Here is a 13,996-nt window from a genome sequence, read left to right on the forward strand (position 1 = left end):
AGTGCCAAATGTCTGAGCTGCCTGACTGAACTGTGACTTTCACAGGCCGCTAGCTAAGTCTGCACTTGCATCACTTAGTTTTCTAATCAAGTGTTTGCTTGTTAAACAGAAATATTTAGAATGGCTACAGATACGGGGGTCGCCTTACAGTTTACATGCATTGATCTCTAAAGGGCTCCATATGCTACACGGTGCTGTCACACTGTGCTGTCAGAGCTGGGCCTGTCACCACTGACTGGAAGATCTCCACACCATTAGACTGCATCATTGTTGGACTAGCCTCACACAAACTCATGTAATGAGATGTCACTTTTCCCACGTGTCTCTGTTTCTGTGCTGGGACAAGGTGAGACTGGGAGAGCAAAGCTTTGAAGAATCTCACATATAAAACATGTTTTCAGACTTTTTTGTTTAACTCCACATTGTGATGTCTTCTACGATGTAAATATGAAAAACCATAAAATGAGAAGGTGTGTCCAAACTTTCTGTTCTTTTCTTAAATGTATTTTTGTCTTTATTAGACAGATGCAGTGAAAACTGACAGGAAAGTGAGAGAGGGACACAGGGACTGCTGCTCATCCAGCTGCGCTAAACCGGCGCCGCAGGTGTGTCCAAACTGGTACGAACAAGGTCTTCAAGTCCGTCCCGCACCTTTGCCCAAAAGAAACAAGCATGGGTGTCAATAAGCAAAAGTGTCCTAATGAAGACACTGAGGACGGACGTTTCTTTGTTGGACGCGCTTGTTTGCCAGACATCAGGAACAGATTTGTTTCTCCACGTGACTCATTTCATCTCCACAGAAATATTTCCACCACAGTGTTACTTTTTCCAAGAACTTGTAACGTTGGAGTTTAGCTATGGAGCCGGCTGAGGCGCCCGTTCACACGCGCCCGTTCACACGCGCCCGTTCACACGCCCCCTTTCACACGCCCCCTTTCACACGCGCCCTTTCACGCGCGCCCTGAACAGAATTAATAACGTGAGGAAGATGAGAGGAGAGCGTTTCCTTCTTGATGGCTTTATGTTTGTAATGCTACACTGAGCTTACTGTCTAACAGAAAGCCACATGCAGACGTGTGTGTGTGTGTGTGTGTGTGTGTGTGTGTGTGTGTGTGTGTGTGTGTGTGTGTGTGTGCAGTCCTATTCCTGGTCTTAGCTTAATCTGCTCCAGTCAGCCAATTAGACATCAGATCACCTGGAGGAAGGTTGGAGGGACAGGTGAACGGTAGCCGAGGACGCCTCCATCAAGGTGAAGCACTGACAATAATGCTACTGATGTGGAGACAATAAGCTATGTATGGGATTATTATTATGTGAAAAGACAGATTTTTATCAGCCCTTGGTGATCATAGGTTGGTCTCCAGTGAAAGACTGCCACCTGCTGTCTGTTTACATGCTCTGTCTGCTCGTCATGTTGGCCCTGGGTGAGAAGCGACAGCCTCTGCTGTAGTTACTGATGCACCAACATGGATACGAGCAAACTAACAGCTTCATGTAGATTTGTTTTAAAGGCTGAACGCTGCATTACCAACCAGCCAGGCAACAATGAAGATCATTAAACTGAGAAGGGACTCTGTAGCCGCTAAGACTGGTGGACCTAAATCTGCACCTCCAAGTCCGTTCACATACAAGAGGAAGGGGAGTGAGCGGGTCAGCGCTCAGTGCACAGAAACTAAGCTGGCTTTGAACACACACCATTTATTTCCATAAAAACACACACAGCCAGAATCACAAATACAAGTTAAAATCCCCCGTATACAATAAAAAGAGTCTCAATGCGCTAAAAACCCTGCCGGCAGAAATAACTATACACTATTAAAACAAAGCTAAAAAAATGTTTTCCATATGCTAAAATTACCCTCCCACAGTCCCATAATCCCACAGTCCCATAATCCCACAGTCCCATAATCCCACAGTACAGCCACACGTGGGCGAATGGTCCTTATCTGAAACAGGAGAGGAATTTCTCTTCCGGGATGGAAACCACGCAGGTGTTCCAGATCTACTGGCGTTTAGATCAACTGGCGTTGGTCGAACAGATGTGTGGCAGTCTTGCGTTCCAGGAGCTGCTACCGACAAACCAGCAAAAAAATGCCAAATGTGTCACCTGTGACACTTGTGAGGTTATCTCAAACACACTCCGTCAGTCTTGATGCTGTTGAACAACAAAATGTTTAAAAAAGTTTACCTGGTGATATCCTCATGCGTGACGCGATCGCGAAAACAGCAAACAATTAACACCACGCCGATGTTGTTCACAGGACAGCAAGAGTAAACGATCGGGAGACTCTTGTCGTCGTTATCGTTCCCCTCGCACGGTTTATTTCTCCGGTTTCAGCATTTTTGCTTCACAACTAAAGCGAGCAGTTTACTTTGTGCACTAACATGGACTCGAGTCAACCAGCGCCACCTCTGGCCAAGTGCCACAGCCTAAAGCCAGATCAACATGTGACACACATCTGCAGCACGTTTGAATTCGTTTCATGCACATTTGTACCTTTCAATTGTCTCTGTTTGTGCGTCATGCAAATAAACCTTTGACATGAATGAAATGATATCATATATGTACCATCAGCCTACATTTGTTCAAAATGCCAAATTATACACACAAAGTCATAATAATCACCTCCCTTGTTCACCATGCACCTAAAGGACGCATGGAAACATCAAGTGATACACAGATAAGACTGTTGCACAGAAATATGCAGTATCTGCACACTGTAACATGTTTAGTTGCTTTACTCAAGAGCCTGACTTCAGATGAATGACTCTGACAATCTCATTTTTCCTGCAGATTGAATGGACCTTCTGTGGGAAGTGGTACCACACAGTGTGTGTGGACTTCCCCTGTGCAGAAGGCGACTACAAATGTTGTGGGTGCTAAATAAACAGAAAAAATTGATCCCTGTTGTCTTTGCTTACTGATTGTTTTTAGTGTTGACAATCCACATTGCTGTCATTGCATCTGTCAACATGTGGGTAGATGTGGATGTACCAGGGGTAAGTGCAGCCACTCAGCCTCTACTCAATGTGATCATAGCAGCAGGTGCAGATGTGTCACAAGTTAATCTAGTAGTAGGCTGTGGGATTTGGCCACAGGTGGCAGCAGTGGACTGACCTCCATTGGAGACTGCTCCAGCTGCTGTGTGATAGTGGATCTTCTACAAATTGAAGATCATAAGCAAGTTTTGGAAATTAACGCTTGTATTATGTTGAAAAACAAAAAAGTGACATTGATTTTGTTGCAGGTCATTTTGACCCGTACTGTCTAAATCCACTCAGAATTGTCAAGAAACTGCAATAAAACAACAGCAACTTTATTTTCCATCAGATCAACATGTAGAACACAGACATACAACAGTTAGACTTTCCATAACTATTGTAGGAACATTTTGGTTTTTCGTTCTTACAAACACATTTCTTTTGAACTTGCCCAACGTTCTCAGTTTTTCAATGTTCAACATTTTCATTTTTGTCCACATGATGGACAGAATGTAACTGTGTTCTTTCTGCAGATGTACTTCTTGCATTTCTCACACAAAGTGCTTGTTTTACAACAGGAATCTTTATGACTAAGATTTAAAACAAAAGATTTCTACGTCTCCTCCAGACTCAACAAAAGATGACAAACCAATCGACACACCTGAGTCACTGACTTTCTTAAATCCACTCACTCTCACTGGCTGTTTATTACTAATCACTGTGTAACTGCTGTGAATTCACAGTAACTGCCATCTCCTTACAAATGTTCATTAGATTAACCACACTTATACAGACTGTATATAACTACCAACTCTCCATGTTGATGGATCGCCTATATAGGCTGGAAATATTCATTTCCAGAGAAAAGACACAGACAGACTCTGCTTACAGGATGTGATGTGACAACACTGATGAAATATTGATGTGTCATATTTGTCCAAGACGTATTTTATTGTTATGGAACAACAGAATATTAAAATCATGATGAACAGGGGTGGTGATTTCTATGACTTTGTGTATATAATTTGGCATTTTGAACAAATGTAGGCCAATAAGAAATATATGATATCATTTCATTCTTTTCAAAGGTTTATTTGCATGACGCACAAACAGACACAATTGAAAGGTACAAATGTGCATGAAACGAAAGTGTGTGGATATCAAAGCTAAGTTTCCACCATGTTTGTAGTCTGTACTGGGACTCATGGAGCATCTCTCTATGAGCACTCAGTGCTTTAAACAGTGAGTCCCAGTTTAACCAGCAGCCTTCACACCACACATCACACAGACATGGAAACTTCAAACCCTCAGACTGAAGACACCATCAGAAATAAATAGATTGTGATGAAGATGAAGAACTGGAACAGTTTGCTGTGGTTTCTTCTGTTCCTGTCAGAAATAAGAGTCTGGCAGCACTTTGCTCTCCTTCCACATGTTTAAGGAGGAAGTGAAGAAGAGCGAGTGAGTCGTCTTCCTCTGTGGGCCCAACATCAGGCAGCAGCCACGGATTTTTAAAAACCCAGCACACTGCTTCAGAAACACTGAGTCCAGGTGACCAGAGTCATGTGATCAGTGAGGTCTTCACTCAGGACGTCACAGCTTCAGGACCTGATTCAGAGGTTTATAAGGACGTGGATCATTGGTGCTGATGTTATGTGAGAGCTGGTGAACCATGGGGAACATAAATAACAACCAGGCCATCAGCAATTCTACCCCCAGCTCTAAAACCTACATAATACACTATACATATAGTTATATAGGTTATAGTATGTTATATATAAACGTAGCTGAAGCAGTTTAATTTGTAGCTTCACGCTGCACTTCATATGTTTGTCCACCAGATGGCAGCACAGAGGCCTGTGTTGGAAAGCTTTGAGCAATGAAGCGTTTTCAATCCAAGCTTCAGAAAGCTTCATGTGGTCATCAACGAAGCAACCAGGAAATATCTGCTGTGTGTAAAAACAGCAACACAAGAATCCAGAATGAAGACAAGAAACTCAAAGCTCACACACAAAACAGGTGGAGCTAATTTTGTGACGTGTTTCTGTAAAAACACCACAGAAGTGAATCATCAAAGTTTCCATGTGAGCTGATGATGCTGCTGCAGAGTTTCTGTGAACCTCCTGTGACCCCGCCTCCTCATACAGAGACATCTTATTGCTCTTCAAACTGCATCACGTGGACACATGTGATTGTGTATTGTAGTATTGATCCCAATGCTGGTATCAGTACTGGATCAATAACACTGGATGGATGCGTTCAGCATGGAGCCCCTGAGCTGTGTTACAGACAAACATGAAAACTGACAGGTCTGTGTCATTCACAGTCTGTAACACTTCTAAACAACAGAGGCTGACCCAAGTGCCTCAGAGCCAGGCACGCTCACATCACAGCTCTCTAAATAAGCCAGTTTCAAAATAAGAGCTGAAAGCTGTGTTTGGTTGTGTTAGCTTATTATTGTGGAGACTAACATTCAGTGATCATGTGTTCAGACTCATAATGATTCCTCTCAGAAATCCTGATCTTTGTATTTACTGTGTGTTGGATCAATAACTGAGATCCATGGTATCACACAGCTGTGCTGCTGCTGCTGGTGATGTCAGCACATCTGGAACAATACGAGGTATCTGCTACCAGACTGAGCAGGACGTGAGACCTGTGGACTGTTTAAAGCTGTCCCTCCACAGCTCACTCAGACCTGATCCACACCTCAGTGATATTCTCTGACTTCCTCAGTAGAGACAGAAACCATTCAGATCTGGGACGATCACCTGACTGATGATAGATAGATAAAAACTTTATTAATCCCTCGGGTAGGTTCCTCTGGGAAATTTGTTTTTCCAAAAAAGCACAGCACCGACAGAAGTTACAGAGTTAAGAATATTATATATATATATATATATATATATATATATATATATATATACACACATATATAAATACAAAGACATATATAGATAAAATATACAAAGGGGATAAATAGAATAAATAGGAATAAAAATAAAAATAAAAATAAAAAATACAAGTGAATTGCACATTTCAAGTATGAAGTCTATTGCACTGCTGATTATTAACAAAAAGTATTGCACAAAAGGTAATTGCACAGTGAAGAGAAGAGGCACTACAGCTTAGTTGTTCCCCCCTCCTTTGTCCTCCTGTTTCCCCTCCCTCTCCCCTCCAGAGAGGAGTTAAACAGTTTGATGGCGTGTGGGACAAAGGAGTTTTTAAGTCTGTTGGTTCTTGTCTTTGGGAGAAGCAACCTGTCACTGAACAGACTCCTCTGGTTGTTTATGGCCGTGTGCAGAGGATGCCCAGCATTGTCCATAATGTCCAGCAGTTTCTTTAGTGTCCTTTTCTCTGCCACTGACACCAGAGTGTCCAGCTTCATGCCGACCACAGAGCCAGCCTTCCTGATCAGTTTCTCCAGCCTGGATGAGTCCTTCTTTGCTGTGCTGCTCCCCCAGCACACCACAGCATAGAAAAGTACTCCAGCAACCACCGACTGGTAAAACATCCTCAGGAGCTTCCTGCAGATGTTAAAAGACCTCAGCCTCCTGAGGAAGTACAGTCGGCTTTGGGCTTTTTTGTACAGGTGCTCTGTGTTGCATGACCAGTCCAGTTTATTGTCCACCCATAGCCCGAGGTACTTGTACTTGTTGACCACCTCCACCTCCTCCCCCTCTATCTGAACCGGCAGTGGACCTGCTCTGGACCTCCCAAAGTCCACAACCAGTTCCTTAGTCTTTGAGGTGTTGAGTTGCAGGTGGTTTGTGTGACTCCAATGATGTCACACAGACTGTGTTTTCCAGGATCAGTGATTCTGATGTGAGCCTGCTAGCTGACAGCAGACCTGATGAAACCACATGTTCACATCTGTGAGGACAGACTGGACTCTTTGACTGCACCTTGGTTCTCCTCAGAGGTCTGTACAGGAGCATGTCCACCCCCACTGAAGATCTCAGTCACTGTGAAACATAGAAAGCTGCTTGTGTAGCCTCTGCCTCACATGTAGATACAGCTACAGGTTTCTCTGTCAGTCAGACTGAAACAGTGTCCTGATGCTGCATCATTCAGCTCTGTGCCCCAGTCAGCATCACTGTGAGCTACCAGTGTCAGTGTTTCTGCCCTTTTCCTGTAACACTACACTCAGCACAGGCTCAGCTGCTATCCAGTGTTGGACTTTGGCTTCAGCTGCTGTGATAGATCCTCTAACATAGATCAGCTCTGCTACATGTTGTTAGATAAGTGCAGCTGCCTGTCATGTCCTGATGTTTCTCTGGCTCAGCAGCTTCTCCATCAGAGGTTCACATGGAGCTGATCCAGTATCTCCAGTAACTGTGTTCTGTGCCTCACTGGTTCATCCTTCTGTCTGTGTGACGTCAGTCAGATGTTGAAGTTAAACTCTGTAATCTTCACTGTGTCACAGCGTTCAGTGAGTCCCGTTATTCACAGTATCAATCAGATCATCAGAGAACAGCTGATCAGCAATCAGTGGTGCCAACAGCACCTCCTGTGGTGAGAGGATGCAATAATGCAATGCAGCACTTTTACACTCAACACTTCCAGTCATGGAAACTGTCTGTTGGATCTGTTTGACGTTGCTTTCTTGTGTTGCTTTCTTGGTTAGAGTTCCTCACAAATGTCCAGATTATTCTTCTAATGAGGCGTCGACCATGTTTTCAGTTCTTTGGAAGAAAACATCGCCCTTTGCCATCCTTACTTTTCTTTGACTTCTTCAAATGCAGCTGAACTCCAGCTGGTATTTTATTGGACTTTGCAGCTGTTTCTGGTCATCAGTTCATTCCTGCAAACCTCTGAACCTGAACAACAATGATGCTGCATTGCTGGCTGATCCCAAAAGGTTGATTCTGTTCATCTGGACGTTTTCAGAAACGTTTGCTCACTGATCAGGTGACTTCTTCAGTCTCAGCTGACTGCAGCTTTACAACCTTACAAACAGCACATTTGCACAATGACTGAAACCAGCAGCAGCAGCACCTGATATATATGATACTAATATAATACATATACATATATAATCCATACTAATGATGAAGGAACTGAGCTCACAGTCCATTGTTCATTCAGTGAACTACTCAGTTTATTTTGGGCCTCAGAAATGCTCACTCTGTTTGTACATCACTGTCAGCAATAGACTCATTCTGCTGTGTGGACAGGAACACATGTGACATCACTTCCTGTTTGTTTGTGACTGAAGAGGAAGAAGTTTACAAGGAATCATTTAGAAGAGTTTCAAACATCAACTGATTGAATCCATGAATCTGAAAACGTGTTTGTGAGTGAAAGAGACAGACATGTACAGACTGAACTATCTGTTCAACAGTCAGAGTGTTTCTGTAACAGGAGACACTCTTTACATCCCACTCAGCACAGGGACACTGAGGAACCAGGAGACCAGTCTAACCTAAACCCAGGATAAAGAGTTTGAGTGAATGTGGTGTTGAAGGTGTGGAGGTGGATCAGAGTGTCAGAGGAGACTCTGTAGAAGGACAGAGTGCCAGCAGGACAGTCCACATACACTGCTGCTCTGTTAGAGACAGAGGAGGAGATGAGTGTTTGTCTGTCATTGTGCCAGACAGACTGAGGACCATCATCATAGCAGTACAGACTCCAGGACTGATCATTGAATCCAAACAAACAGTCATAACTGTCTCCTTTCCTTCTGATGCTTCTGTAACTCACTGATATACGAACGTTTCCTCTCCACTCGACCTCCCAGTAACAGCGACCAGTCAGACCATTTCTACACAGCAGCTGTTCCCAGTAATCAAATCTGTCTGGATGATCAGGATATGACTGAACCTCCTTCACAAGTGTCACCTTCCTGTTGTTGTCAGACAGTTGGAGGTTTGTGTGCACTGTGTTTGTGTCGATTGTGAGTTGACAGGAATCTGATGGAGAGAACAAACACAATCCAGCTGCAGTTATTGATCCATCATCTGTTCATTGATTGACACTTTGATGATGACTCCTGACATGATGAAGATGGTTGAATGTGTGCTGCTTTGTTTTCATGAATCCCATTAAAAACACACTTACACTTCCTCAGACCTGGTCTCAACCATCGGACTCCAGCAGGCTCCACCCTGAAAGGAGGAGGGGGGTCAGAGCAGCACAGTCAGCATGCACACATGGACATTACATGGCTCTCATACACACACTGTTACACACTGAGCTCAAAGCTCGGCTCCACTGTTTTATTCAAAGAAATCTACATTTATTTATCTGCACATTTAAAAACAGGTTGAGCCAAAGTGCTGCACAGAGTAGAGAGAAAATAGGAAACATACACAGTAATTACTATAAAGACTCGTCAGAATTGAAAGCTACAGAGTACAAATGTGTTTCCAACCGGGCTTTAAAAATGTCGAGTGTTGGTGACGACCTGATGTGAAGGGCGACTGTTCCAGAGTTTGGCTGCAGCGATCGATAAAGCTCACCTCTGTTTTTACGTCTAGTTCTGGTCAGAAGCTACTTATCTGCAGACCTGAGGGCTCGACTTGGATTATTTTGTTAAAGAGAGATAAGATGGAGCCAATCACTCAGAGATTTAAAGACAAACAACAAGATCTGGAAGTGGATTCTACGACGTACTGGTAACCAGTGGAAAAAGCTGGAAAAAGCTGGTGATGGGTCGTCTAGCACAGACCCACCGCTGGAACCAGACAATTCATGAGGGAGAGAACTGTGACAGCGCCGTTCCTTCACTTGACCTCAGTCGCTCTCGTCTGCTCCCTCGTAACACTGCTCTTTATTGAGGTTACATGAATATGCATAAGTTCATTAACATATGACGTCTTACACAGGTATGAACAAAGAGTACCAGTCTGTGCATAGTGTAGGTATGTGTGTGTGTGTGTGTGTGTGTGTGTGTGTGTGTGTGTGTTCCAGATGTGACCCTGTGACCCCAAAGCTGGTGCTAAGAGTCCAGCGGTCCCCCTAACAAAGGGCTCTTATACTTAACCAGATACAGAGTAGGTGTCCTCCTAAACCATAAATCAGTAAGAGAAGGTACGACCTCTCTCATGACCTTAAGGTGTGTGTGCATGCCGGAGCACTCTGGAAGGCACACAGAGTCTTTACAGACTACTAAGGCTACGTCCACACGTACACGGGTATTTTTGAAAACTGAGATTTTCCGTTTTCATTTTAAAAAATAATCCCGTCCACACGTAAACGTAGAAATGAAGGAAAAAGCTGCTAGGAACATGCCAAAGCAACAGGTGGCGCTATATTCCTAACCGTGTAGAAATGTTGGCCAATCAGAAGTCTAGAAGCCTCGGTGGGAAAAAGTAAACAAGGATGGGGCATAGAAGCAGAACCGAGTCGTATGTGTGTGAGGGACAGTAACTGTGTGTGTATGTAAGCATTTAAACACTGCAGAGACAATTAACAGTAACAGTATTGTAGAAATTCATTTCACCGAAACAATAACGTGGCGCACAGTGTGACGTCATAAATGCGCACACCTTTGATGCTGCGTTTTCTCCGTTTTTCTCGCCCACACGTAAACTGAGTTTTCAAAAATATCCACCCTGGCCGGAGTTTTTAAAAATCTCTGTTTTCAGTGACCAAAAACGCCGTTTACGTGTGGACAAAAGGTGCAAACGCATAGAAACGCGTTTTCAAAAATACCCGGGTACGTGTGGACGTAACCTTACGGTGTGTTCACACCGAACGTGATGGACGCGAGCGTCAGGTTTACATGTAAAGTCAATGGGGGTGACACGCGATGACACGCGATTGCAGGTCCCGCGTGAGTTCGGAAGCAGATTTGCGTTGCGAAAACGCCAAAACGCGTGAAATGCGCGTCAGTGTAGCGCTTCTGGCGCGTTTGACTCGCGAAAAAAACCACGCGCTTGAGTTTTTGTGTTGCATTTTGTGCACACACGCGCTTCGCGTCTACCGCTGAAGTTGGAAAAATCTGAACTCCAGCGTCAAATCGCGGCGCGACAACCAATCAGGAGCCTGGTGACGTGGCTCTGACCTTGGTCAAAGGGGCAGATCCAGCCAAAGCCCTTGATTCTTCATTCAGTATGGAGGAAAAGCTCATCAGTGCCGTGGCTAATCACCCAGAGCTATATGATGCTAGCTGCTACTTCTACCGAGACAGGAATAAAAAGGACCTAGCTTGGAGACACATAAGTGAGGAGATCGGGCAACCTGGTAAGTTCATTCCTCCTTCTTTTTAATTTTCAGACTGACCCGATGAACCCGCGCAAAAGCTAGCAAGCCCGCCTACTGTCCCGCTATTTTCCCACTGATGTACAAATACCTTTCCGCTAACAAGTTAATGCGTTTATTCAGAGGACATCTGCAGGAGAAAGTGGAAGAGCCTCAGGGACACTTATAATAAGGAGAAGAAGACAGAGAAGGAGAAGAGGAGTGGGTGTGCAGCAGGATCGGGGAGAAGATGGAAGTTCTTCGCGGTCATGAGGTTTCTGGACCCCTTCCTCACCCCGCGGGAGACAAGTGGCAATATGGTGGACCGTGGAGAACTTCTCCCCCGAGGACCAGGGACAGCCCGGAGAGGCAGCAGGGGAGTGTCAGTCAGAAGGTATGTTTACAATGAGTTAATGTAGGCAATTAATTTATGTGTGTTGTCATACAGGAATATATTTTGTTTATTAATAAACAGTATACAGTAGTCCCGCTGTTCATCCGTCACTGCCTCGCCTTTTCACTGATTTTTTTTATTGCACCGTACAGCTTTCAATGATGCGCATTGCATTCTGCAGCCCAAATGACAAATCTCCTCCGTGTCGTGTCTCCTGCGCTTGCCAAACTTATCATGTTTGGTTTTGATAACCATCACGTCCAATAGAAAAAAACAGCACAAAAACTCTCATAACTACGACCCTCATTCGGAAAAAGACACCTGCACCGGGAGCAAAAAAGGCGCACAAAAGTGGCGCCGCAGACGGAGAAAAAGCGCGGCATAATACTTTTACGTTTTAAAATCGACAAAGGTTTGCACTTTGAGAATCAACTTGTGAGAACTGTGACTACTGTTCATGTGCTGCAATAAATGAGAGACCACTGTATATAATAAGTATATAAGTATATAATAATATAATATTCTCTATGACTATTGTCTTCAACCTGTTAACATTTAATATTGTCTTGATAGAGTCAAGTAATCATGCAGCAGAGCATCCCCTGTCTCTTCTCCTGGCTCCCCAGTCCCTGGTCGCTCAGCTCCTGCTGCTGCACCCACAGGTATGAACATCAAGCACTGACAGCTTTTTACTTGCTTGGATTCCCTTGTGATCACCTTTACTAAATATCTACAACCAATCTGTTTATATCCTGTTTTTTTCAATTTTGAAAATGAAAATCTAGTAGCAGCCTTCTCATTACTTTGTGTTGTTTTGTGCTGTGTTTTACAGGCCCACAGAGGAGGACAGCTCGAAGGCGGGCGAGGGACGGGTCCCAGGACGGTGGAGCTGGCCATCCTGGAGTCCCTAAAGAGGCCACGCCCGTCTCCAACAGAACATTTCCTCCTCTGCCTTGTTCCTGCTCTGGAGAGCATGCCGCCTCAGACACGAGAATTCGTGAAATTTCAAATTTATAAATTAGCTTTTGAAAACAGCACAGCTGTGTTAAATTTGGAAACATTGGACCCTAATGATCCGCAGTTTTCTGATGAGGCAGCAGCTCTCCAGGGCAGAAACAATGTTCTTATTTTTCTCCTCCTTCTCCCTGAGGCTCTTCCACTCCAAGCTGGGTCCTTTTTATTCCTGTCTCTCTGTAAATAGTTACATTTCATATATTTATGTTTAATGTTTTTGTTACTGAATTTATATATTTTTTCAAATAAACATTTATAATGACAAATGTCTCTGTTCTACTACACAGCAAATATTGGCACCCGACTTGACACAAGTAGAATTTATTTCATATTATACTAATGACAAAACATACTAATACAGTGGGATGAAAATTCTGGGCAACATTGTGAAAAGTAATTATTTTCCTGTACAAATCGTTGGTTGTCACAATAAAAATTGTCAGTTAAATATATCATATAGGAGACACACACAGTGATATTTGAGAAGTGAAATGCAGTTCACTGGATTTACAGAAAGTGTGCAATAACTGTTTAAACTAAATCAAGCAGGTGCATAAATTGGCAACACAAAAAAAGAGAAATTAAATAAATATTTAGTGTATATCAATGTGTGTGTCTCCTATATGATATATGAAAGTGACATTTTTCATTGTAACAGCGATTCATACAGGAAAATGATGGTGATGTTAGCTGATCCTGTCTGCCTCTTTATCACACACAAAGACTGAAATGATTCACAGCCTTGTTTCATCCTTCTGTCAGTGTCACTGACTGTCACTGTGACTGTGGACATACAGCATGGGAAACATACACATGGCTGACAATTTATTAGGTACACAGTGACCACAATCTCAGGTAAACCGGTGACCTAATAAAGTGTATTTAAAGTTACAAAATGTTGTCTCTGTCCAAATATTTATGGACCTAACTGTAGGTCTACTTTTAATGAAACTCTCAACATGACTCATCAGTTATCATTAATGTTCCTGCAAACAGACTCCTTGGAGACCCCCTACGTACTATCCAGCAAGACTAGTGTGTCTGTCCCTGAAAATATTCCTGCATGTGTGATTGTTCATGTCTCATCTGCAGGAAACAAACAGGAAGTGAGTGAAGGACACAAGAAATGTTTCCAGCTCATCCTCCTCTATCAGATATTCTCTCCATACCTGAGAGTGTCCAGTCTCCAGCCTGGATCCTTCAGTCCAGACGACAGGAGCTTCATTCCTGAGTCACCTGGATGATTGTAGCTCAGGTCCAGCTCTCTCAGATGGGAGGGGTTGGAGCTCAGAGCTGAGGCCAGAGAAGTACAGCCTTCCTCTGTGATCAGACAGCCTGACAGACTGCAGACACACAAAACAACAATCAATCTTTTAAAGATCATTTTCTGTTTGTCACAATCACATCTATCCATTTACATCC

General features: G+C 43.5%; 2 protein-coding genes and 1 long non-coding RNA gene across 8 annotated transcripts in view; 1 reads left to right on the plus strand and 2 right to left on the minus strand.

Annotated features, from left to right (window-relative positions):
* LOC146498534 (protein NLRC3-like) overlaps window positions 1-13,996 on the minus strand; it is a 64,951-nt gene that overhangs the window by 44,310 nt on the left and 6,645 nt on the right. The gene's annotated exons all lie outside the window — the stretch shown is intronic.
* On the plus strand, window positions 971-4,322 carry LOC146498536 (uncharacterized). The gene is made up of 2 exons (XR_014870562.1): window positions 971-2,955; window positions 3,006-4,322. It is a non-coding gene; the product is annotated as an uncharacterized LOC146498536 (long non-coding RNA).
* Window positions 8,059-13,996, minus strand: part of LOC146498537 (protein NLRC3-like) — an 80,340-nt gene continuing 74,402 nt past the window's right edge. For 5 of the 6 annotated variants that reach the window (XM_085139915.1, XM_085139916.1, XM_085139919.1 and 2 more), the window contains 3 exons: window positions 13,744-13,917; window positions 9,043-9,089; window positions 8,059-8,894 (listed from right to left, as the gene is read on the minus strand). In XM_085139915.1, the coding sequence (XP_084996041.1) occupies window positions 8,368-8,894; window positions 9,043-9,089; window positions 13,744-13,917 (748 nt within the window). In that variant the 3' untranslated portion in view covers window positions 8,059-8,367. The remainder of the gene's footprint in view (window positions 8,895-9,042; window positions 9,090-13,743; window positions 13,918-13,996) is intronic. The other variant, XM_085139922.1, reaches the window with a different exon arrangement.

Source organism: Neolamprologus multifasciatus, chromosome 18 (assembly GCF_963576455.1).
Source record: "Neolamprologus multifasciatus chromosome 18, fNeoMul1.2, whole genome shotgun sequence".
NCBI classification, from domain to species: Eukaryota; Metazoa; Chordata; class Actinopteri; order Cichliformes; family Cichlidae; genus Neolamprologus; species Neolamprologus multifasciatus.